The 26,992-nt window shown below is 42.9% G+C and overlaps 1 protein-coding gene across 1 annotated transcript in view; it reads left to right on the forward strand.

The window, feature by feature from the left end:
• LOC125461565 (double-strand-break repair protein rad21 homolog) overlaps nucleotides 1-24,708 on the forward strand; it is an 82,250-nt gene extending 57,542 nt beyond the window's left edge. The window contains exons 13-14 of the mRNA XM_059652628.1: nucleotides 2,355-2,435; nucleotides 24,520-24,708. Coding sequence (XP_059508611.1) covers nucleotides 2,355-2,435; nucleotides 24,520-24,708 — 270 coding nt within the window. The remainder of the gene's footprint in view (nucleotides 1-2,354; nucleotides 2,436-24,519) is intronic.
• The last annotated feature ends 2,284 nt before the right edge of the window (nucleotides 24,709-26,992 follow it).

Below are 26,992 nucleotides of genomic sequence, written 5' to 3' on the forward strand. Positions count from 1 at the left end.
AAATCAAAGGAAAACGTCTGAAAATTGCCAACAGTTGTAAACCTGAGAATAGAAAGTATTTTAGAATTCTGTGAAAGTTGACCAAGAAAATGATTAAGAAAGAAAAAGTAGAATGAGTGTAAGCTAGTGAGAAATGTAAAAACAAGCTTTAAAATCTTTTTTTTTTGAGATGTAAAAAGGGAAAGATTAGCAAAATTAAATATACATCTATTACAATCAGAGCTGGGTTAATTTATAATAGAGAATAGTGAAATGGCAGAGAAATTAAACAAATACACTGTCTTAATGGGGGAAAAAATTCTTTGAGGGGAAAAAAACTTCCGGAAATAATGGAGAATCTAGAAACTAGTAAATACAATGAATGAACTGAAGTACTGGATAAATTAATGGAATTTAAAGTAGATAAAACTCCCTCACTTGATGATCCACATGCCCGAATGTTGAAAGAGGTGGCTTTGGAATAGTATATGCATTGGTGGTCATTTTCAAAACCTGTAGACTCTGGAATGGTCCCAGCAGATTGGAAGGTGGCAATTTTTTTCCCCTCTATTCATTCATGGGATGAGGGTATCACTGGCAAGGCAGCATTTATTGCCCATCCCTAATTGCCCACAGGGCAGTTCAGAGTTAACCACCTTGCTGGGGGTCTGGAGTCATATGTAGGCCAGACCAGGTAAGGATGGCAGTTTCCTTCCCCAAAGGACATTAGTGAACCAGATGGGTTTTTCCCGACAATTGACAATGGATTCACAGTCATTATGAGATTGTTAATTCCAGATATTTATTGAATTCAAATTCCACCATCTACCATGGCATTATTTGAACCCAGGTCCCAGAACGTTATCTGGTCTCTGGATTAACAGCCCAGCGATAATACCATGAGACCATCACCCTTCTGTATGTAACTCTATCATTTAAGAAAAGGAAGGAGATGGAGAAAACTGGGAACTACAGACTTATTAGTTTAACATTTGTCGTAAGAAAGTGTAAGAATCTATAGTAAAACATGCAATAGTATGATACTTAGAAAATATGGGAGGATTGATAGAGTCAAGATAGACTAATGAAAAGGAAATCATATTTGTCAAGGTTGTTAAAGTTATTTTGAGGATATAACTAGCAAATAGATAAGAGGGAAAATGATGGATGTGATGTGTTTATACTTTCAGACTTACAGTCAGTGTCCATGCAAGAGATTGATAAATCAAATTAGAATACGTGAGATTATGAAGCATCTAGCGGCATGGATCAGATTCGTGGACAGAAAACCGAGTCGAAATAAATGGGTCATTTTCTGGGGTGACTAGTCAAGTACCGTGCTTGAGCCCTAAGTAGTCACTATCTGTGTTAATGGTTTGGATATGGAGATTAAATGCAATATTTCCAAGTTTGCAGATGACTCAAAGCTAGGTTGGAGTCAGTTATGAAAAAAGTACAAAGATGGTTTTGAGGCATTTGAAAGACCAAGTGAGTGGACAAACATTTTGTGGATTGAATACAATATGGACAAATGCGGATAGTAAATAAAGCAGGAACACAGACTATTGCTATAAACTTTTAAACTTCAAAAGAACTTAGTATCTGTCCTTGAGCTATTGAAAATTAACGTACAGGAACAGAAGTCAATTAAAAGGCAGTGGTATTGTTGGCCTTTATCATAAGTGGATTTGAGTATGGGGTAAAGACAAATATACAGAGCCTCGGTGAGACTACACTTTGAAGTACTATGTGCGGTTCTGGTCTCCTTTCCCAAGCAAAGATCTACTTTCCATATAGGGAGTGCCGGGAAGGTTCACCAAACTTATTCCTAGAATGGAGAGATTGCCTTTTGATGAACAAATAAATTAATTGGGTCGACATTCCCTGAAGTTCAGAAGAGTGAGAGTTGATCTCATTCAAACATGAAGCATTCTTACAAGATAAACATACAGGAACAATAAGAATTTTTCCCCTTATTGGAAGGTACAGAACCAGCGGGTACAGTCTCAGAAGAAGGAGCAGGCTATTTAGGACTGAGATGAGGAAGAATTTCTTAATTGAGGGTGATGAATCTTTGGAGTTCTGTGTCCTAGAGGCTGTGGAGGCTCATTAATTGAGTTTATTCAAGATTGAGATGGAATATATTTCCAAGTATTAAATAAATGGGAAATGTATAGCAAAATAATGCTGAAGTAGAAGATCAGACATGTTCTGACATAAAATTCATGACTGGATTCTCCGCTGTTATAATTATTGGCTAGCCCTTAGATTATTAGTCCACCCACATTTCACTACTAATATTAGGTTTAGTCAATTGGAGGTTTTAAAGTAGGAACAGTTAAAATTTTAATCTTTACTCTGGTTTTATTGAATAGAATCAAAATAGAACAGGAAATCAAGATTATGATGAGATGCATTGCAACAAAAGATCACAACATCTTTGGCGTAGCCTACAGGTAATTATCTTCATAATAATATAAAAATAATTCTGTTTGTCATAGCTGTTTTAATATGCTAATGATTAATGGTGAAGTTGCAGCGATGGGAAATTGGATTAAGGACCCTCAATGCAAATTAGGTGCAGGAAACAATCCGTTGGAACATCTAGGCTTGACCCTGATTGGACCTTATGGTGTATTTAAGTTGAACCAGCAAACTGTGGACATCTGCTCCAACCCCACAGGTGAATTAGATACTGATATTGAACTGTTGTGATATCAACAATCGTCTTCAGATAGGAGCAGGAGGAATCAGGCAGGAAGAACAACAGTTCACTCAGGGAAGTCACAATATATACTCTCAGTCAAAATGTGATCACTGTCAGCTTTTCCAGTCTTGTGTAGTCATTATGTTTGTTTCTGATTCTGCTGCTTGCAATTTCTGTGACTGGCCGCTAGCACTGCAGCAGTGATCATTTTCTTTGTTACCGCTTAGCCCCTTTTGCTCACTACTGCATCCTCTCTCTATCTGTAGTGAACGCAGAGAAAAGTCTACATCCCACCAGATTTGCCAACCATCCAATTCTGTCCGATACTTTGAAGTTCTAGATTACCTAGTGCTCCTTGGCAGATGCCTCTAACCTGACCCAAAATGCTGCCACATCGGAAGTTCTTTCAGATCTAAGACTTCGCATGGTGGGAGGCCCTCCTTTCACTTATTGCTTCCATACACTTGTGTTGCTCTACATTCCCCACAGATGCATCCAGACTTTTAGTCAACTTATGTCTCCTAAATTACAGCTCCCATCCCATCCATTGCTTCCTGGTTCAATCTCTATGAATACCCCCCAAGTCCAAGACACTGTCATTCTTGAGAACTTATAAGGAACAATCCAGTAACTGCTTGCCAGTCATTACCTGACTCAGAGACCCTAGCCTCAGCCCATTTCCTTCAGCCTGAGACCCATTGTCTGTGCTATTATTTATCTGCTTTTGATCTCTCCCACCTTTCTCAGTACTTTTCTATGCCAGTAGCTAATTTTAGAACAGCATTGTTGCCTAACGAGCAGGAGTAGAAATTCAGTCTCTTGAGCCTGTTGCACTGTTCCTTAAGATAATGGCAGATTTCACTGCAGGTTCAACTCCATTTTTCTGCTTTCTATGTCTACGTAATGCACAGTGTCAATAATAAAATGGGAGCGGGAAGCAGACATAGTGAATATTACTGAGACGTGGCTACAACAAAATCAGGACTTTGAATTAAACAGTGTTTAGGTAGTAGGCTATAATCTATTTTAAAAAAGGGCAAAATGGGAAATAATGTAACTATACTCACTAAGAATTATGGGAATGACATTGAAAAATGGAATGCAGCATCCGTATGAATAGAGATAATGGATAATAAAGCCTGCCTGAAGTAAGAGGGAGGTAAAGAATGATATATGCAAACAGATTAAGAAAGAAATTGTACAAAAACAACTTACCATGTTTTGCCAGAGTGTCATTTTTATTGCCTTTTGTGGAAGCTTTCTGTCCACGAGATCCAGTGTGTTTTGTCATGCCTGGAGTCCTGAGCTTTCCTCATTACTTACTTACCACACCCACCTTGACCAGTGCTAACCCGATTTTTCTGACTGTCAGTTGCTGAAGTACTAATCACTGCTGGAATATCCTGGGATTTCTGAACTAATGCTGGCTGAATCTTTACAAAGCTGTATGCACCTGGTCAAGAACCATCATTCCTGAGCTGCAGTGCTTCAACTCATGACATTTGTGCCAAACATAAGACCATAAGACGTAGAAGCAGAGTTGGACCATTCAGCCTGTCTAGCCTGCTCTGCCTTTCGATCCTGGCTGATATGTTTCTCAGCCCCTTTCTCCCGGTTTTCTCCCCATAACCCTTGACCCCATACTAATCTCAAAACTATCTATCTCTGTCTTAAAGACACTCAATGACTTGATCTCAACAGCCTTCTCCTGCAATGAGTCCCACAATTTAACCACCCACTGGCTGAAGAAATTCCTCCTCATTTCAGTTCTATCATGACAGACAAGAGAACTTGTGGACAGGACCCAAAGGCTAGTTCAGAGAGGGGGCATCCGTATCCCACAGATAATAGCAGAGGCCGTAACACCAGACCTTGCCAATCTCTTCAGAGGTTGCCATCCAGGTTAGTGCGGTCTCAGCCAGGAATACACAGCAGTGGAGGAAATAGTTCAATGACATTCTTTGCGCTGCTATATCTCCCCTGTGCTACTTCACACACCTTCCACCAAGGCTCATTCTGTTCCACTCACATATTTGCATGCAACATCTCCCCTCATATATCCTTATCCACCCTCTTTTCTGACACCATTAATCTTCCATAGCCTCTGTAGTGCCTACTAACTCTCTCAGGACACCTCACCATCTTCTCCTACCTGCCACCCATTTTTATCTCATTCAATCCCTCCCTTTCTCTTGTCCCAAGAGAAAACAGTTTCGAGTATAAAGACTATAAGTAGACAAGTTGTGGAGTACTTGGTATTTGGCTCCTCACTCCCTATGCAGAGAGGAACCTGATCCTGACAGCACCACACCACTGAATGATCATGCCCAAACCCTTGGACTGATATCAGGAGCTGCATTTGACTTATTGTGCTGTCACCCACTAATTGAAGGGTGTCATCCTTGATTTGACTCAGGACTACTCCTGTAAGACTTTGGGATACAGTTGTTTGCTTCAAGCACATGCAGTGTGTTTGCCATATATGGATGCTGCCGGTGTGTGATTGACATAACATAGTGCCATACAGCAACATATCCACCTCCTTGATTGATGACTGCTGATAGACATGAAGATCTTCATGACTTTGTGTTTGTGCTAAAAGACAAGTCAAGATTGAAGTACTTTGAGCCTGTTAGCTCTAGCTGAGTGGGCAAAAAAATACAAGGTAGGAATGCACTAGCATCCAGGTAGGCACTAAAGTGAGTGAATGCTAAGAAAATAAACGAGCAGCCCTGAAATGTATTCTGGTTAATTTGGTGAGCTGGGTGCCTGTCCCTATACATAATGTCCTTGCAGCTTCATTCCAATGATAAGTGCTGAGGCAATTCAAAGTTTAGTATTTATGTGCAGAAACATACTGTAAGTGGATCCAAGATGTAGCATGATGGTGCGGAGGGGCTGGCACAGTGCCAGCGTCCATGGAGATGGGGTACGTAACCCCTGTTAGTAAGTTTCTCACCACTCACTGGTGAGAACCTTGTCTCAAGTTCTGGACTTTTTAGAAATGTGACTTGTTGATGTAAACGTCAAGAAAATCCTCACTCCCTCAGATCACCTCTAAACCACTTCCCCCTCACCTTGAACTTGTGCTGAATACGTCTGCCATGGGGAAAAGATTCTTATGATCTACTCTGTCAATGTATGTCACAATTTTGTATTCCTCAGTCAGATTCTCTCTGAGCCTTATCTGCTCCAAGAAAAACAGATCCAAGCCAATACAGTCTCTTCTCATAACTGAAACTTTTCATCAACAGGCAACATCCTGGTGAATCTCTTCTGCATCATTTCAGACCTCTAAGTGGTCAATTAATCAGACTTAAAAACCATTTATGGTCGGCCTGTCCTCGGCTGAACTGTAATATTCTGTGCTCCAGGTGAGACAATTAGCAGGAAATCTATTCAGTAGGTAAACCTATGCAGGCTGTACAGTCAGTTGGAGGGGTGGGAGTGAAGGGACTGAACTGCAGTAGTATCTGCATAATATAAACCCTGTGTCCTCCCTCTTTCTGTGACCTCCACCCTGTGACAATCTACCCTTCCCCTCAATACCTGCCTTGGCTTCTATTCACTCTTAAGTGTGTTGCCGAGTGCTGGATCGTCAGGGCTTTGTATCCTCAGTTCTTCAGACAGATGGAAGGCCCACTGATGTTCACTTAAGTGCCTGATGGGATGAAGATCTGATGAATATACTGCATCCACTGTACCCAGTGCGACTTCCTCTACATTGGGGAAACCAAGCGGAGGCTTGGGGACCGCTTTGCAGAACACCTCCGCTCAGTTCGCAACAAACAACTGCACCTCCTAGTCGCAAACCATTTCCACTCCCCCTCCCATTCTCTAGATGACATGTCCATCATGGGCCTCCTGCACTGCCACAATGATGCCACCCGAAGGTTGCAGGAACAGCAACTCATATTCCGCCTGGGAACCCTGCAGCCATATGGTATCAATGTGGACTTCACCAGTTTCAAAATCTCCCCTTCCCCTACTGCATCCCTAAACCAGCCCAGTTCGTCCCCTCCCCCCACTGCACCACACAACCAGCCCAGCTCTTCCCCCCCACCCACTGCATCCCAAAACCAGTCCAACCTGTCTCTGCCTCCCTAACCGGTTCTTCCTCTCACCCATCCCTTCCTCCCACCCCAAGCCGCACCCCCATCTACCTACTAACCTCATCCCACCTCCTTGACCTATCCGTCTTCCCTGGACTGACCTATCCCCTCCCTACCTCCCCACCTATACTCTCTCCACCTATCTTCTTTACTCTCCATCTTCGGTCCGCCTCCCCCTCTCTCCCTATTTATTCCAGTTCCCTCTCCCCATCCCCCTCTCTGATGAAGGGTCTAGGCCCGAAACGTCAGCTTTTGTGCTCCTGAGATGCTGCTTGGCCTGCTGTGTTCATCCAGCCTCACATTTTATTATCTTGGAATTCTCCAGCATCTGCAGTTCCCATTATCTCAGATCTGATGAGCCGCTCTTAGGAGTAAACATAGATTTCTCAGCATTTCTGCAAGCCATGCATGAGGCTTCTATCTAACAAAGAATAATCTACCCACTGAGACTGCAAAGGGCTATAGATATGTTGATTGGGGAAAAATTGACAAACGAAGTATAATGTTGGAAAATATAAGGCTGCCACTCTGTTCAGAGAATAGTAAAGCATGATACTGTTTGCACTGAGAGAGACTACGTTGTGTTACAGTACAGAGGGATCTGAATGTCCTTTTGCATGAAAAACAGAAAGTTAGCTGAAAGCATCAGTGGTGTCTACATATGTCTCATACTACACTATTTTAGAAAAAAGCCTGAAGAAAGCCAGGTATATTTTCCCGCCAGTTGTAAACTGTTGCCTTTAACTAGGAACAGAGAGCCCATAGATAATGTGCCAACCACCCTGTGTGTCCTGTGAAGAAATGAAAGAAAGGCTTGGCAAACAAAAGCGATATCTCAGCAAATGTGTGAACTGTGCTTTTTGAACTGTGTTTCTAAGTTTTCTTCCCTCCACCTGTTAAACCATTTTTTTTGTTTGACTGTTTCATTTCAATTAGAACTTGGGTATTTGTAATAAACAATAATTGATCAGTTTTTTCTGAAGGACACAGCAGATCAGATAGCATCAGTGGAGCAGGAAAGTCAAGGTTTCAGGTTTACACCCTCCATTAAGTCCTGATGAAACGTGTCAACCCAAAATGTTGACTTGCCTGCTCCTCTGATGCTGCCTGACCAGTGTCCCACGAGCTCCACATATATTGACTCTGACCCCTGCATCTGCAGTTCTTGCTATCTCCCATTTTTTCTGAAAATTTGATTCCAACAATTAGGTAAATTGCATGCATTGATTAAATCATTAAATTTTGTGGCCGCCCAGGAACAGTGGGGCTTGAGAATCAGTGCATTTTGAACACCTCTCAGAAGGTTACTTATATTTGAAATTCTCTGCCTTAGGGAACAACGGAGGCTGGGTCAATTGAATATATTCTAGAATGAGTTAAATAGTTTTGTTTGTTCTTAATTGCTCTACCTGCAAGCTAACTTTGCTGCTATGAACATATCTTTCATTCTTTGAACATCAATATTTATTCACTATAATGAAATGTGAGGCTGGATGAACACAGCAGGCCCAGCAGCATCTCAGGAGCACAAAAGCTGACGTTTCGGGCCTAGACCCTTCATCAGAGAGGGGGATGGGGTGAGGGTTCTGGAATAAATAGGGAGAGAGGGGGAGGCGGACCGAAGATGGAGAAAAGAAGATAGGTGGAGAGGAGAGTATAGGTGTGGAGGTAGGGAGGGGATAGGTCAGTCCAGGGAAGACGGACAGGTCAAGGAGGTGGGATGAGGTTAGTAGGTAGGAGATGGAGGTGCGGCTTGGGGTGGGAGGAAGGGATGGGTGAGAGGAAGAACAGGTTAGGGAGGCAGTGACAGGTTGGACTGGTTTTGGGATGCAGTGGGGGGAGGGGATGAACTGGGCTGGTTTAGGGATGCGGTGGGGGAAGGGGAGATTTTGAAACTGGTGAAGTCCACATTGATACCATTAGGCTGCAGGGTTCCCAAGCGGAATATGAGTTGCCGTTCCTGCAACCTTCGGGTGGCATCTTTGTGGCACTGCAGGAGGCCCACGATGGACATGTCATCTAAAGAATGGGAGGGGGAGTGGAAATGGTTTGCGACTGGGAGGTGCAGTTGTTTATTGCGAACCGAGCGGAGGTGTTCTGCAAAGCGGTCCCCAAGCCTCCACTTGGTTTCCCCAATGTAGAGGAAGCCACATTGGGTACAGTGGATGCAGTATACCACATTGGCAGATGTGCAGGTGAACCTGTGCTTAATATGGAAAGTCATCTTGGGGCCTGGGATAGGGGTGAGGGAGGAGGTGTGGGGGCAAGTGTAGCATTTCCTGCGGTTGCAGGGGAAGGTGCCGGGCGTGGTGGGGTTGGAGGGCAGTGTGGAGTGAACAAGGGAGTCACGGAGAGAGTGGTCTCTCCGGAAAGCAGACAAGGGTGGGGATGGAAAAATGTCTTGGGTGGTGGGGTCGGATTGTAGATGGCGGAAGTGTCAGAGGATGATGCGTTGTATCCGGAGGTTGGTGGGGTGGTGTGTGAGAATGAGGGGGATCCTCTTTGGGCGGTTGTGGCGGTGGCGGGGTGTGAGGGATGTGTTGCGGGAAATGTGGGAGACACGGTCAAGGGCGTTCTCGACCACTGTGGGGGGAAAGTTGCGGTCCTTGAAGAACTTGGACATCTGGGATGTGCGGGATTGGAATGCCTCATCATGGGAGCAGATGCGGTGGTTCACATGTTCACCTGCACATCTGCCAATGTGGTATAGTTCACCTGCACATCTGCCAATGTGGTATACTGCATCCACTGTACCCGGTGTGGCTACCTCTACATTGGGGAAACCAAGCGGAGGCTTGGGGACCGCTTTGCAGAACACCTCCGCTCGGTTCGCAATAAACAACTGCACCTCCCAGTCACAAACCATTTCCACTCCCCCTCCCATTCTTTAGATGACATGTCCATCATGGGCCTCCTGCAGTGGCACAATGATGCCACCCGAAGGTTGCAGGAACAGCAACTCATATTCCGCTTGGGAACCCTGCAGCCCAATGGTATCAATGTGGACTTCACCAGGTTCAAAATCTCCCCTTCCCCCACCGCATCCCAAAACCAGCCCAGTTCGTCCCCTCCCCCCACTGCATCCCAAAACCAGTCCAACCTGTCTCTGCCTCCCTAACCTGTTCTTCCTCTCACCCATCCCTTCCTCCCACCCCAAGCCGCACCTCCATCTCCTACCTACTAACATCATCCCACCTCCTTGACCTGTCCGTCTTCCCTGGACTGACCTATCCCCTCCCTACCTCCCCACCTATACTCTCCTCTCCACCTATCTTCTTTTCTCTCCATCTTCGGTCCACCTCCCCCTCTCTCCCTATTTATTCCAGAACCCTCACCCCATCCCCCTCTCTGATGAAGGGTCTAGGCCCGAAACGTCAGCTTTTGTGCTCCTGAGATGCTGCTGGGCCTGCTGTGTTCATCCAGCTTCACAATTCATTATCTTGGACTCTTCAGCATCTGCAGTTCCCATTATCACCAATATTTATTAACTTTTTAAGAAGTATTCTGCTTTTCTGTTTTTATGACCAGTGAATAACTTCATACTTTATACATTATATTCCATCTGCCATTTTCTTGCCACTCAGTTTACCAGGTATCAGCAACTTTTCTGTGTCCTCCCCATAGCTTAGCTTTGTAATATCTGCAAATTTTGATACATTACTCCCTGTCTGCCTAAGTCATTAAAACAATTGTAAATCCCTGAGGCTTGAGTACTGATACTTGTGACTCCACTTCTCACAGCTTGAAAATGCCTGGCTTATGTTCATTCCTTGCCTCCTGTTCATTAACCAATCTTTTATCCATGCTAATACATACCTAAATTCCATGAACCTTTAACCTGAATATTAATTCATTGTATCAAACCTTATCAAATGCCTTTTGGAAATCCACAAATTTTATATCTAGTGTTTTCTCTTTCTCTACCCAGCTAGTTACATCCTCAAAAAAATTCTAATAAGTTTGTCACTTGCTCTGTATTTCAGGTATGCAACTTTATTGTCTTTTGAGAAGACTGATTCAAAATATATGTCAATTTTTCTGGCATTTCCTCCTTCCCTATGAAATATCTCCCGTTGCTGTTGCTAAGGGTTCCATATTTACTTCAGCCACTCTCTCTTTTTCTATATATAAAAGATTTTACGATGTGTATTCATTTGCTCACTACAATTATGCTTTAAATTTTTACCAATTTTCTGGAGTCCTTTGCTGGTTTCTAAAACTCATCCAAACATCACAATTGCTGCTAGATAACAAAGTGTGGAGCTAGATGAACACAGCAGGCCAAGCAGCATCTCGGGAGCACAAAAGCTGACGTTTCAGGCCCAGACCCTCCTTCAGAGAGGGGGATGGGGAGAGGGTTCTGAAATAAATAGGGACGGAGGGAGAGGCGGACCGAAGATGGATAGAGGAGAAGATAAGTGGAGAGGAGAGTATAGGTGGGGAGGTGATAGCTCAGTCTGGTGAGGACGGACAGGTCAAGGAGGCGGGATGAGGTTGGTAGGTGGGAAATGGAGGTGAGGCCTGAGGTGGTAGGAGGGGATAGGTGAGAGGAAGAACAGGTTAGGGAGGTGGGGACAAGCTGGGCTGGTTTTGCATCCCAAAATCATCCCAGTTCGTCCCCTCCCCCCACTGCATCACAAAACCAGCCCAGGAGTGGGTCATTTGGCCATTTGAGTCTGTTCCAATGGCTGATAGTCCTACTTGGTACTCCATTCCCACATTTACCCCATATCCATTGATTCTTTTAGCCCAAAGAACTGTATCTAATTCCTTCTTGAAAACATCCAGTGTTTTGATCCCAATTGTTTTCTGTATTAGAGAATTCCACAGGTTCACCGCTCTGGGTGCAGCAATGTTTCCTCATCCCAGTCCTAAATTGACTACCTGAATCCTCAGACTGTGACTTATGGTTCTGGACTTCCTGATCATCAGGAATGCTCTTCTTGAAAACAGATAGTCCTGTGTGTCCTGTTGGAATTAAAGAGGTTTTTATCAGACACCCCCTCATTCTTCTCAACTCTGAATATAGTGCTAACCAATTCTGTCTCTCTTTGTATGTCAGTCCTGTAATCCCAGAAATCAGTCTGGTAAACCTTGAATGTACTTCCTTGATAGCCAGAAGGTCCTTCTTCAGGTAGAGTCCAAACTGTATGCACTTCTACAAGTTTGGCCTCACCAAGGCCTAGAATATTTTCAGCAAGACATCCGTGCTCCCGTACAAAAGCTCTGTTGCTCTGAAGGCCAACATTTAGTTTGCCTTCTTCACCGCCTATTGCGCCTGCATGCTTACTTTCAGCGACTGGCGTACGAGGATACATAAGTCACGTTGCACCTCCCAACTTCTGAATCTATCACCATTCAAATAATCTATCTCCCTGGTTTTGCTACCAACGTGGATAACCTCACATTAACACATTGTACCTCATCTGCCATGCATTTGTACGCGCACTCAACCTGTTCAAGTCACACTGAAGCATCTTTGCATCTTCCTGACACTTTGCCCTTCCATTGTCTGCAAACTTTAGTTCTCTCATCTAAATCATTAATATATATTGTGAATCGCTCAAGTTAAGCACTGATCCCTGCAGTTGCCCACTGATAACCAGCTGCCATTCAAAAAATGACCTATTTATTCCTTGTCTGTTTCCTGTCTGCCAGTCATGTCAGTTCACCATCCTCAATCCTTTGCATTTCATGGAACAGTGGAATTGATTATCCCTCTCAATAAATCTTCAGTCATTTTAAATTCAGAACTAATTGCTCCTTGTTTTATCTCATCTCACCTGTTTCTTCCTGTATTATCTTAACTTCCATTACTCTAGTTCCTGCAAAAGAGGATATATTCCTCTAATTATGTTTCTCAATGTATCAAAAATGCATTGGGAGTTTGTGACCTGGCAATTAAAGGTACAATAATTATTCTCAAATGTACCTTTCTGCAAAGTAAGCAAATATATGAAATAAATTCAGGTATTGGTGTAGGCTGTTTTTGCTGTCACCGCAAGTAGAGTGGACAGACTCACTGAACATGCATTTTCCCACATCACAGCAGTGTTTTGGATATCTGCCGATCCTTTCCTCAGTCTTGTTATAACTGCCCCCAGGGTCACTGGGCCAAAACACCGAGGCCAACAGGCCCCACTACAAGTCAAACTCACACCACTTCACTTGCAGGACCTCACCGTGCCTAAATGTATACTGGGTAACCTTTACAGATTAAAGGTATCATTCCGTTCCGGTCTTTTATGATAAGCAGCTGGCTCAGATACCATTGACTGTAGGAAAAGCTCAGGCCCATGCTTGATTGGGCAAAGTTGGTTGAGAAAGATTCACCTAGATTGGCTTCACATTTTTTGATTAGAAAATGGCTGCTGGAATAAGATCCTAATTAAATATTCAGAGGTTTCTCCTGAAGGTCTAGGGACTATCAAAGGCCACCTTGCATGTTGACCAAGAAGCAATTCCATGATTCTCTAAGGACCCCCAAGTGCCATTTGCCTTATGGGGAAAAGTTGAGGCAGAAATCAGGAAGTTGGAAAATGAAGGAATCGTCAGACCAGTCCAGTATGCAGAATGGACAACACTGATCATATCAATTGTGAAGCCTGACGGGTTGATTTGCCTTTGATTGGATTTCAAACAAATGATACACTGCTTTCAAAAGCTGTATAAATACTCAATCCCTCGCATAGAGGATTTTAACGGAAGCCTGGCAAGGGGACTTTCCTTTGCAAAGCTGGACATGAGCCATGCATTCTGGCAATTGCAGTTAGATGAGGATACCCAGAGGTTTGCTACAATTAATATCCATAAGGTGTATACCAATATACAGGACTGCCATTTGAAGTATCGTTAGCCTGTGCAATTTCTCAATGGACAATGGAGAACATTTTACAAGGTCTAAGCCAGGTCGTCATTTATCTAGACGATTGCTAATAACAGGGGAGACCAAAAAGGAGCACTTTGAGAACGTAGACATAGTCTTCAGACATTTCTCCCAGGTGGGCATACACCTTAGAAGGGAAAAAATTGTGTTCCAGGTGACGAATGTGGGCTACAGAGGTGACAAAACCAGGTTACAACTGTTGAAAAATAAACCAAGGGTGATCAAAGGTGTCCCGGCTCTCACGTGTACCTGTGCTCAGGTCTTTACTTGCGCTGGTGAACTATTACAGAATGTTCATACGTAACCTAGTGTCCATCCCTGTACCTTTGCATCAACCCTTAAAAAGGGCCAGCCTTGGAAACAGCTGCGTAACCAAGTAAAGCTTTCAGGGAAGTAAAGAAACAGCTATCACCCTGTAAGGTGTTGGCACTGTATGATCCCAAGCAAGATCTGGTATTGACATGTGATACCTCACCATATGGCATTGGTGGAGTATTAGTTCAAAGGTGGTCCAATGGAGAGGAACACCTAAATAGTGTATGGATCCAAGTAGAGTGTAAATATGCCCAGATAGGGAAGGTTTAGCGGTCGTATTTGGAGTCAGGATATCCACCAATACCTTTACTGATGTAAATTTGTAATAATAACGGACCATAAACCCCTGCTAGGTCTACTTAAAGAGGACAAGGCAGTGTGACCCATAGCTTCAGGCCAAATTCAGTAGTGGGCTCTAATACTAAATGCATATGTATACATGTTGGAACACCGGTTGGGAGGCCAAATAGCAAAAGCAGATGCATTGAGCTGCCTCACATTGGGAGATAAACTGCCGGTGGTATCACCATTGGAAGAATTTGTAACAGTTTTAAATTTTCTGGACACACTTCCAGTCACAGCTGACAATATCAGACTTTGGATGCAGAAAGATCCAGCCCTGGCAAAACTGAAGTAGCTGGTGGTGATGGGGGAAACCAAATACCATCACAGCCAGAATTGAAACCTTTCTGGACTCGGAGAGTACAGCTCACAGTGGACAAAGGCATATTATTATGGTGAGCAAATGTGATGGTTCTGAGCAAAGGTCGCCACCGCACACTGCTTGAACTCCACCAGAGTTATACAGGGGTTTTCCAAAATGAAGATATTGGCAAAATGTTATGTCTGGTAGCCAGGATTGTGTGCAGACAAAGCTGCATTGGTGGGGTAGTGCCCAGAGTGCCAGCAAGGACAAAATTTACTGCTGGCAGTTTCCCCACATTCATAGGAAAAGCCAGGTAAACGCTGGACTTGGTTACATGTTGACTGTACAGGTCCTTTCATGGGCTGAATGTTGTTAATCACTGTGGACTTCCACTCAAAGTCGTTGGATGTGCGTAGAGCCCATTCATCAAACACGAGGACGACGATAGAAAAGCTGTGAACACCTTTTGCAATACACGGACTCCTAGAAGTGTCGGTCATGGACAGTGAGCCATCGTTTACCAGCAGGAAATTTGAGTATTTCCTAAAAATGAATAGTATTTGTTGTATAAGGACAGCTTCATTCTATCTATTATCCGACGGTCTGGCAGAAAGAGCAATTCAAACTGTGAAGGCAGGCTTAAGGAAACAGCCTACAGCTTCACTAGATACCAGATTGTTCTGGTTCCTGAGATAACAAGGTGTAGAGCTGGCTGAACACAGCAGGTCATGCGGCATCATAGGAGCAGGAAAGTTGACGTTTCGGGCCGAGACCCTTCTTCCTACGATCCCTGTCTTGGCTCCTATTTGATTATAGGACCACTCCTTGTTCGCCTACTGTGATATCTCCAAGAGAGTTGCTCATGAGGAAAAGACTCCACACATAGCTAAATCCGATCTTCCTGGACCTGGGGAAGATGGTGAAATGGCATCGGGAATGCCAGTGCCAGAAACAACACTGAGCTACGCGAGACAGTAAAATGTGAGGCTGGATGAACACAGCAGGCCAAGCAGCATCTCAGGAGCACAAAAGCTGACGTTTCGGGCCTAGACCCTCTGATGAAGGGTCTAGGCCCGAAACGTCAGCTTTTGTGCTCCTGAGATGCTGCTTGGTCTGCTGTGTTCATCCAGCCTCACATTTTACTGTCTTGGAATTCTCCAGCATCTGCAGTTCCCATTATCTCTGAGCTACGCGAGAAACAGTTTACGAATTTTATTGCAGGAACCACAGGAATGACCCTGCAGGGATGAGAGGTATTATCGACGCGAGGTCAGGTCCAGTGATGTTTATAGTTTGGCTCGATGCAACAGTCCTAGGCAAGTAAGTGGACCATATGAAAGCTGCAAACTCATAAATGGGGTGGGAGCAAAACATGCCCGACTCTTTGACAGCCTTTCCAACTATTCCAGAACTCATGGGTTCTCACTGTCTGTCAAGTTTTGAAGTACCTTGGGATACGAGATGGACATGACAGATGTCGCTGCCTCGATGCCTTTGCCATCTAAAATTGAGCATCTGTGACGCTCCAGGCATAAGAGGCGAGCTGCTATACATTACGCGCTGCTGATATCAGAGGCAAAATTGGAGGAACCTGACCCAGTGATAAAATGCCCAAGGAGGACCTACAAAAATATGTACCAGCTTATGCCCTCGGACTCAAGGGAAGGGATGTAGTGATTGTAATGAGGTTAAGCAGGTGGACCTTGAGGAGCATGTGTTCTCTGATTGGGGCTGTTAACCTGGTCTAGTCAGGGAACCCTGGCTACAGGTACAACAGGAGTGCCAAGAACAAAGAAAATTACAGCACAGGAACAGGCCTTTTGGCCCTCCAAGCCTGCTCCAATCCAGATCCTCTATCTAAACCTGTCATCGATTTTCCAAGGATCTGTATCCCTCTGTTCCCTGCCCATTCATGTATTTGTCTAGATACATCTTAAATGACGCTATTGAGCCTGCCTCTACCACCTCCGCTGGCAACGCGTTTCAGGCACCCACCCCCCTCTGTGTAAAGAACTTGCCACATAACTTTCCACTTTTCCCCTCTCACCTTGAAACTCTGACCCCTAGTAATTGAGTAATCCCACTCTGGGGAGAAAGCTTCTTGCTGTCCCCCTGTCTATACCTCTCCGGATTTTGTAGACCTCAATCAGGTCCACCCTCAACCTCTGCCTTTCTAATGTAAATAATCCGAATCTACTCAACCTCTCTACACAGCTAGAGGTTCTGTTCGCTGAGCGAGCTGAATCAGTGTCGAGAACTCTCCACATGTAAATGAAGGGTGAAATTGTGATGGGATACCGGCCTCAGTGGAGTTTTTTCATATTGTTTTATACTTTTTGGATCCAAGTGGATAATCTCATTTTAGCCTTAGTCGAAATCTATTGGCCACAGTTTTTCTCATTCATGTAACTTGTTAAAAATCTCTTTGTACTTTGCTTTCACCTGAAATGTGTATCTTTATGTCATTGGCAAACCTGGATGTATAGCTTTCCATCCCACCATTTAAGTTGGTAATAAATAGAATAGCTTATGCTCCAGCACATCCTTGCGGGAAACACTAGTCGCATGAGAGCAATAGAGTCGGAGTGGTGTAACGCACAGAAACTGGCCCTTCAACCATGGGGTCTAGGCCCGAAACGTCAGCTTTTGTGCTCCTGAGATGCTGCTTGGCCTGCTGTGTTCATCCAGCCTCACATTTTATTATCTTCAACCATGCCGACCAGTTTCCTAAGGTGACCTCATTCCATGTGCCTGCATTTGGCCCATATCTCTCAAACCTTTTCTTATCCGTGTACCTGTCCAAATGTCTTTTACGCTGTACTTGAAAGTACTTGCCCATTACTCCTACTTCTTGTCTCGCTGCTCAGCCTATTTTCCAATCATAGAATCCGTACAGTGTGGAAACAGGCCCTTTGGCCCACCAAGTTCACACCGACCCTCAGGGCGTCTGACACCAACCATCTATCTATAACCCACCAAATCTACACACCCCTGAACACTATGGGCAATTTAGCATGGCCAATCCACGTAGCCTGCACATTTTTGGACTGTGGGAGGAAACCGGAGCACCCAGAAGACACAGGGTGGAATCAAACCCAATATGGTCAATAATTTGCTTTCAGTTCCATGAGCTTCAAGTTTAACTAATAGTCTACTATAAAGGACTTTACTAAATGCTTTCTGGAAGTCCATTTAAGTAACATCCATAAACATTCCAGTACTTCGAACTTTTCAAAGAGTTGACTTAATCAGGTTTGACAGGCATATTCTCCCTTTCGCAAATCCATGCATATCTCTAAACAGTTGAAAGTTTTCAGTCATTCTGAGGACTCTAGTAACTTTCCAATGACAGATACCAGACCAACTAGTTTACAATTCTCTGCTTTCCATGGTTATCAGCTATGTAGAATTTAATGACATATTTCCATATCCATTTTGTACCTAATAGGAAGTGAGTTCACTTTTTGTTAGCTGCAATTCATTATGGTAAATGAATATAACATTTCTCTGACAATGTTAACCAATGCAGAATGCTAACATCAAATGTGTGGTTGTGCCAATAATTTCACTGAGAATGGAAATGGTCAAATACTTTCTTGCAATATCCATACTTTCACTGCATTGTGAACTTCACAGACCGTGGTCTCCTCTCCTACCAGCAACACACCCCTTATGTTTTTCAGCCTTCCTCATTTTACATAACACCTTTAACATAGTGAAGTATCCCAGGCTACCACAGGAATCCCACCAAATACAATTTGACAATAATCTACTAATGGAGATGTTTGAAGTGAGAAACAGGAAAGGAGAGGTCACCCTGTTGGGAGTTTTCTGTAGGCCTCCAAGAAGTTCCAGAGATGTAAAGGAAAGGATTGCCAAAATGATTAGGAGTGAAGGTAACAGGGTAGTTGTTATGGGGGACTTTAACTTTCTAAATATTGTCTGGAAACGCTATAGGTCACGTACGTTAGATGGGTCAGTTTTTGTCCAATGTGTGCAAGAGGGTTTCCTGACACAGTATGCAGATAGGCCAACAAGAGGTGAGGCCACTTTGGATTTGCTTCTGGGTAATGAACCAGACCAGCTTTTGTGCTCCTGAGATGCTGCTGGGCCTGCTGTGTTCATCCAGCCTCACATTTTATTATCTCGGACCAGGTGTTAGATTTGGAGGTAGGCGTGCACTTCAGTAATAGTGACCACAGTTCAGTTACGTTGACTTTAGCGATGGAAAGGGATATGTATATACCGCAGGACAAGAGGTATAGCTGAGGGAAAGGCAATTATCTGGCGATTAGGCAAGATTTAGGATGCATAGGATGGGGAAGGAAACTGCAGGGGATGGGCACAATTGAAATGTGGAGCTTGTTCAAGGAACAGCTACTGTGTGTCTTTGATAAGCATGCACCTTTCAGGCATGGAGGAAGTGGTCAAGCGAGGGAACCATGGTTTATTAAAGAAGTTGAAGCTCTTGTCAAGAGGAAGAGGGAGGCTTATGTAAAGATGAGGCATGAAGGCTCAGTTAGGATGCTTGAGAATTACAAGTTAGCCAGGAAGGACCTACAGAGAGAGCTAAGAAGAGCCAGGAGGGGACATGAGAAGCCTTTAGGCAGGTAGGATCAAGGAAGACCCTAAAGCTTTCTATAGGTTTATCAGGAACAAAAAAATGACTAGAATAAGATTAGGTCCAATCAAGGACAGTAGCGGGAAGTTGTGCATGGAGTCTGAAGAGATAGGGGAGGCGCTAATTGAATATTTTTCGTCAGTATTATTACAGGAAAAAGACAATGTTATTGAGGAGAATACTGAGATACAGGCTATTAGACTAAACAGGATTGAGGTTCACAAAGAGGCGGTGTTAGCAATTCTGGAAGGTGTGAAAATAGATAAGTCCCCTGGGCCAGATGGGATGTATCCTAGGATTCTCTGGGACGCTAGGGAGGAGATTGCAGAGCCTTTGGCTTTGATCTTTATGTCGTCATTATCTTCAGGAATAGTACCAGAAGACTGGAGGATAGCAAATGTTGTCCTCTTGTTCAAAAAGGGGAGGAGGGACAATCCTGGTAATTATAGACCAGTGAGCCTTACTTCAGTTGTGGGTAAAATGTTGGAAAGGATTATAAGAGATAGGATTTATAATCATCTAGAAAGGAATAATTTGATTAGGGATAGTCAACACCGTTTTGTGAAGTGTAGGTCATCCCTCACAAATCTTATTGAGTTCTTTGAGAAGGTGACTGAACAGGTGGATGATGGTAAAGCAGTTGATAAGGTTCCCCACGGTAGGCTATTGCATAAAATATGGAGTCATGGGTTGAAGGTGATTTAGTGGTTTGGATCAGAAGTTGGCTAGTTAGAAGAAGACAGAAGGCGGTGGTTGATGGGAAATGTTCATCCTGAAGTTCAGTTACTAGTGGTGTACCGCAATGATCTGTTTTGGGGCCACTGCTGTTTGTCATTTTTATAAATGACCTGGATGAGGGGCGTAGAAGGATGGGTTAGTAAATTTGCAGATGACACTAAATTCGGTGGAAGTGTGGATAGTGCGGAAGGATGTTGCAGGTTACAGAGGGACATAGATAAGCTGCAGAGATGGGCTGAGAGGTGGCAAATGGAGTTTAATGCAGAACAGTGTGAGGTGATTCACTTTGGAAGGAGTAACAGGAATAAAGGGTGCTGGACTAATCATAAGATTCTTGGTAGTGTGGATGAGCTGAGAGATCTTGGTGTCCATGTACATAGATCCCTTAAAGTTTCCACCCAGGTTGATAGGGTTGTTAAGAAGGCGTATGGTTTGTTAGGTTTTATTGGTAGAGGGATTTAGTTTCGGAGCCATGAGGCCATGTTGCAGCTGTACAAAACTCTGGTGTGGCCGCACTTGGACTATTGCGTACAGTTCTGGTCACTGCATTATAGGAAGGATATTGGAAGCATTCGAAAGGGTGCAGAGGAGATTTACCAGGATGTTGCCTGGTATGGAGGGAATGTCTTATGAGGAAAGGCTGAGGGACTTGAGGCTGTTTTCGTTAGAGACAAGGTTAAGAGGTGATTTAACAGAGACATACAAGATGATCAGAGGATTAGATAGGGTTGACAGTGAGAGCCTTTTTCCTCGGATGGAGATGGCTAGCTCGAGGGGACACAGCTTTAAATTGAGAGGTGATAGATATAGGACAGATGTCAGAGGTAGGTTTTTTACTCAGAGTAGTAAGGGCGTGGAATTCTCTGCCTGCAACAGTAGTAGACTTGCCAAGTTTAAGGGCATTTAAATGGTCATTTGATAAACATATGGACAATAATGGAATAGTGTAGGTTAGATGGGCTTCAGTTTGGTTTCACAGGTCAGCGCAACATTGAGGGCCGAATGGCCTGTGCTGCACTGTAGTGTTCTATGTTCTATGTTTGAGAGAGATCTCCAAAAGCTTGGCAAAAATGGGTAGACTTTAAGGAGTACCATTAAGGTGGGGAGTGCATGAGGGAGAGAACTCTAGACATTAAGACCCTTAGTTGCTGAAAGCTACCAGTGGTGGAACAAGTTAAACTGGAGGTGTTAAGAGGTAAGAATCAAAAAGGTGCAAAGATCACTATAAAAAGAATGGCACCGCTATAATGATAACGGATTTAATTGTAAGGGAATAAGATGGACATTACTGTGGCTGCAAACAAAAGTCCAGAGATAAAAATCAAAAAGGACCATATTATTACACCATAATGCCGAAAGGGCAATAAATTTCAAAAAAAATGAGCCTGAAGGCTCCGTGTCTCGGTGTAAGGAGCATTTTTAATAAGGCAGATGAATTAACTGGTCACATAGTTATTAATGGATAAGATGTAATTGGGATCACGGAGAACTGGCTCCAGGATGACCAAGGATGGGAACTCAAATTTGGGTATTTAGTTTTCAGGAAAGATATATAGAAAAGAAAGGAAGGTGGAGTTGCTGGTTAAGGAGGAGATTAACACAATAGTAAGGAAGGACATTAACTTGGGCAATATGGAATCTGTATGGGTGGAGCTGTGGAACACCAAAGGGAGAAAAAGCGTTAGTGGGAGTTTTGTACAGATCACCAAACAGTCATCGAGGTTGGGGATGGCATCAGACAGGAAATTAGAGATGCATGCAATAAGAGTACAGCACCTATTATGGGTGACTTCAATCTGCACATTGATTGGACTAACCAAACTTGTAGAAATGCATTGGAGGAGGATTTCCTGGAATGTGTGAAGGATCAATTCCTTGACCAATATGTTGAAGAACCAAGTAGAGAGCAGCCCATTGTAGACTGGGTATTTTGTAATGAGAGAGGATTAATTAGCTGTCTTGTGGTGCGAGATCTTTTTGGGAATAGTGACTGTAACATGGTAGAATTCTTCATTAAGGTAGAGAGTGACACGGTTAAATCTGAAACTAGGGTCCTGAACTTAAAGAAAGCTAATTTTGAAGGTTTGAGGCATGCATTAACTAGGATAAGCTGGTCAAGGACACTTAAGGGGTTGATGGTGGGATAGCTTATGGCAAGCATTTAAGAACACATGGATAAAAGAAGGGAGAGAGAAAACAGGGCGTTATAGGCTGGTTACCTTGACTTTGGTGGTGGGGAAAATGCTGGCGTCAATCATTAATTATGTAATAACTGAGCATTTGGAAACTGATGACAGAATCGGTCCAAGTCAGCATGGATTCACTAAAGGGAAATCATGCTTGACAAATATTCTGGAATTTTTTGAGGATGTGGCCTGTAGAGTTGACATGGGTGAATCAGTGGATATTGTGTATCTGAACTTTCAGAAGGCTTTCGACAATGTTTCACACAAGAGGTTAGTAAGCAAAATTGAAGCTCATGATATTGGAGGTAAAGTATTGATGTGGATAGAGAACTGATTGGCAACAGGAAGTGGAAAATTGGGTCCGTTTCAGAGTGGCAGACAGTGACAAGCAGGGTGCCACAGGGTTCAGTGCTGGGACCCCAGCTGTTCACAATATGTATTAACGATTTGGATGAAGAATTGAGTGCAATAACTCCAAATCTACAGACGACACTAAGCTGGGTGGAGAATGCTAAAAAGCTGCAGAGTGATTTAGACAGGCTGGCTGAGTGGGCAAGTACTTGGCAAATGCATATAATGTGGATAAATGTGAGGTTATCCAATTTGGTGGCAAAAACAAGAAGGCAGATTATTATCTGAATAGTGGCAGTTTAGGACAAGGTGAGGTGGGCTGAGACATGAGTGTCATGGTGGAACAGTTGCTGAAGGTTGGCATGCAAATGTAGCAGGTGGTGAGGAAAGCTAATGGCACGCCTGCCTTCATAGCAAGAGGATTTGAATATAGGAATAGGGTTGTTTTGCTACAGTTATACAGGGCCTTGGTGAGGCCATACCTTGAGTACTGTGTACAGTTTTGATTGATTTATTGTCACATGTACCAAAATACTGTGAAAAGTTTTGTTTACGATCAGTACCGGCAGATCTTCGTAGGCAAGGATGAACAGATCGAAAAGACTTAGATAGTAGCATACAAGTTACATTGCACAGGGCGTGTGCTAGGTGAGATCAGCGTTAGCAAGATCAGCATTATTTGCAGCTAGAGAGTCCATTCATCAGTCTATTAACGGCCAGGAAGAGGCTGTTGCTGAATCTGCTCATGCATGTGTTCAGGCATCAGCAGCTTCTGCCTGACGGATGTTCTGGTCTGCTAGTCATGGAAAGGACGTTCTTGTGATTGACGGAACCCAGTGAAGGTTCACTAGACTGATGGCAGCACTGACATGTGAAGAAAGACCATCACCTGGGCTTGTACTCACTAGAATTTAGAAGAATGGGGGGATCTCATAGAAACATATAAAATACTGGATGAACACATCAGGCCAAGCAACATCTTAGGAGCACAAAAGCGGACGTTTTAGGCCTAGACCTTTTTCCGACGAAGGATCTAGGCCCGAAACATCAGCTTTTGTGCTCCTAAGATGCTGCTTGGCCTGCTGTATTCATCCAGCTCCACACTTTGTTATCTTGGATTCTCCAGCATCTGCAGTTCCCATTATCTCTGATACAACATATAAAATCCTGATGGGATTGGACCGGCGAGATGCGGGACGCATGTTCCCAATGTTGGAGAATTCCAGAACTCGGGGTCACAGTCGAAGAATTAGAGGTAAGCCATTCAGGATTGAGATGAGGAAGAATTTCTTCACTCATAGAGTTGTGAACCTCTGGAATTCTCTACCACAGGAAGCTGTTTTGGCCAGTTCATTTGCAGTATTCAAGAGGGAGCTGGATGTGGTCCTTGCAGCTAAATCGATCAGGAGGTAAGGAGAGAAAGCGGGAGTGGGATACTGAAATTGCATGATTAGCCATGATCATATTGAATGGTGGTGCAGGTTCAAAGAACCAAATGGCCTACTCCACCTATTTATTGTGTTTCTGCCTTGAAGAATTGTAGGGTTGGAAGAGGTTATAGAAACAAGGAGGAGCAAGAATGAAGAAGTTGAATGAGAATTTTACATGAAGACGTTGCCAGATCTGGACGCAATGTGTGAACACTGGGGTGTGACAGTGTGAGATTTGTTTTAAGTTAGGATACCAAATGTTAGCATGTTTTTGAGTGAGTAGACATTTGAGAGGGTGAAAGATGGATGCTAACTGGGAATAGTTAAGTACACAGTTGTTGTTCAGTGTTATATATGTAACATCATAATAGCCTTGTTTCATGATTTTGCACACTCGTGTGCTTCTCATTTGACACTGTTCAGTGTTGTTAGTATTGCTCCAGTACCTAGGTTTCAATTTTTTAATCACACCATTTTACCTCTAGCAATCTTCTATGCTTACAAAGGGAGAAATGGTTTATTTTACTACTACTTTTGCTGTTTTCTAGCGGATCCATGACACAACAGGTGCAAAGTTTTTCAGCTTGCTGGAGCTGTGCAGAGATCACAATCGCAAACAGGCTGCTGCCAAATTCTATAGTTTCCTCATGCTCAAGAAACAGTTGGTGCTTGAACTCACCCAAAGAGAATCTTATAGTGACATTATTGCAACCCCAGGAACGAGATTTTATCTCTGAATATATATTATACTCTTTATGTCTCATTAAAATAGCTTTCAGAATTAGAGTAAGTATTTTTATACCTTCTAATGTTTAATAATTACAACATAGGATTCAGATGATGATGATAATTCCTCATATCACAAATGCCATGAGCTTTATTTTATTTTTGACCTGAGATACCACACAGTCCTCCTGGATTAAACAAAAAGTTCATCGAGGAATAAAGGTGAAGGGAGAAATTCTCTTGGAGGGTACAGTGTTGCAAGTGAATTAAAAATCCAAAAGCCTGTTCAAATTCTCAAAATTAGTTGAGCTGAGCAAACAAATTTCCACCAGATCTTCTACTACAATAGCTTGTTGTCAACGTTCACTAACTTCTGAAGAGAATTTAAGGGACATTGAACAAATGTTCAACAGAAGTGCATTAGCAGTACCATTGCACAGTTCACATTGTTTAGATAAAGTGGGTATAGCAGTTGATCAGGGTGGTTTCTTTAGTCTATATGTTCTCACTTCCATTGTTCAATCCCACTAAGTTAACTTTAAAGGGGAGATTCTCCTCATCTCGCGCATGTTGAAGTTCAGATAATACAGGAAAAAAGCAGCAAGGGCTCAGCAGCACTAAAGGCATCCACTTGAGTTTCCAGACTTCACCTCACCTGGATTGTTTAGTAGCTTAGAGACAAATATAGGTGAAATGCCCTCAAAAGTCCCTGGTTATTGAAACATTTATTTAGGTTAGTACATGGTGAATGCCCTCATTCTGTCAATATGTCCATCCCATTAACATTGAATGTGTTCAGAAAAATTATACATTTCATTACATCAGCATTATTTGTACCGCAATTTTGTTTTAATGCTTGTTTAAAAGTTTTGGATTTGCACTGTTTTTTGTTTTTCAAAATGGTTGTATTTTTCAGATAACTTGATTTGTTCCACATTGTGTTTTTCTGCTTGTTGTAATCATTCCTTGTGGCTGTCTCACTTTGAAGGCAGGTTTTTGTTTGGCCAGTGATAACTGGCATGAAATAATTGGTATTTACTTCTGTTGTTCAATGGAGAGTGTTTGCTTTGTGGTCTTTGGAACTATGATTTTTGCCTGTAATTGTTTAACCTTTGTAACTAAATAAAACTTTTGCTGATGTTTGCAAACATTGGGCTGACAGAATACTTTATTATATTGCTACATTAATTATAGAAATTAGCAGTAAAGGAGGCCAAAAAAAACATGTTTTGATCTGTCAAGAGATTAGATTTAAAGCACTTATGGCACCACACCATACTTTTGTGTCCAAATATTGTTGAACGGTAATTTAGTTACATTTATCAGAAGGTTTTATAAGCATGTTCAAATATGATTCTGTCACAATCCTGAATGACCACGAGAGCAGATAAATGATTAAGCCCAACAAGGTTATTAAAATTCAGGCTACTTCCCAACACTTGTGCCCACAACAAGAGAAAATTTCCAAGACTTTGGAGTTGACCTTCTGAGTGAAAAATTAATGTGGATGCTCAAAATATGACAGAAATAGAACATTTTGGAAATACACTTAGTTTAGCAACAGTTCTGGAGGGAGACGCAGTATTACCATTCCAAGTCCCTTTTGCTGTTCGAACATGGCAGGAATAGCCAGGACTTCACTGCATTTTCCTGAGCTGTCCAAATCAGTGGAAATGTTGCTGGCTAAAAGACCATGACTGTCGGGCTAAACTGATGTAAATTTATCAAAAGAATAAGGGAGATTGTTTTGCATCTAAATGTCACCTTTCACAGTACTAGGATTTCCAAAAGCACTTTACTGTCAATTAGGCACTTCTGAGATGGTGTAATTATTATAATTATAGGAAACACAGGAGCTAGTACACACAGTACAAATTGTCATAAACAGCTACATGATAATGGCCAGATAATCTGCTTTTGTGATTGTTGGTTGATGGATAAGGATCAGTAGTGTCCATAACACCATAAAACCATAGAAGGAGCCCATTGAGTCTGTACCATCATTCAGTGAGATCATGGCTGATCTGATAATGCTCAACTCCTCTTTCTTGCCTTATCCCTATAACCCTTGATTTCCCTTAGTGATTAAAAATCTGTCTGTCTCAACCTTGAATATAGTTAATGACCAAACCTTGACAGTGCTCTGGAGTAAAGAATTCCAGACTCACTGCCCTCTGGGAGAATAAATTCCTCTTCACCTCTGTGTTAATTTCAGAACACTTTGACTGTCACATAAGGGGAATGAACCTTTCTACTCTACCCTGTTAAGTAATCTTAGAATCCTCTATTTCAATG

Source organism: Stegostoma tigrinum, chromosome 19 (genome assembly GCF_030684315.1).
Source record: "Stegostoma tigrinum isolate sSteTig4 chromosome 19, sSteTig4.hap1, whole genome shotgun sequence".
Classification (NCBI taxonomy): Eukaryota; Metazoa; Chordata; class Chondrichthyes; order Orectolobiformes; family Stegostomatidae; genus Stegostoma; species Stegostoma tigrinum.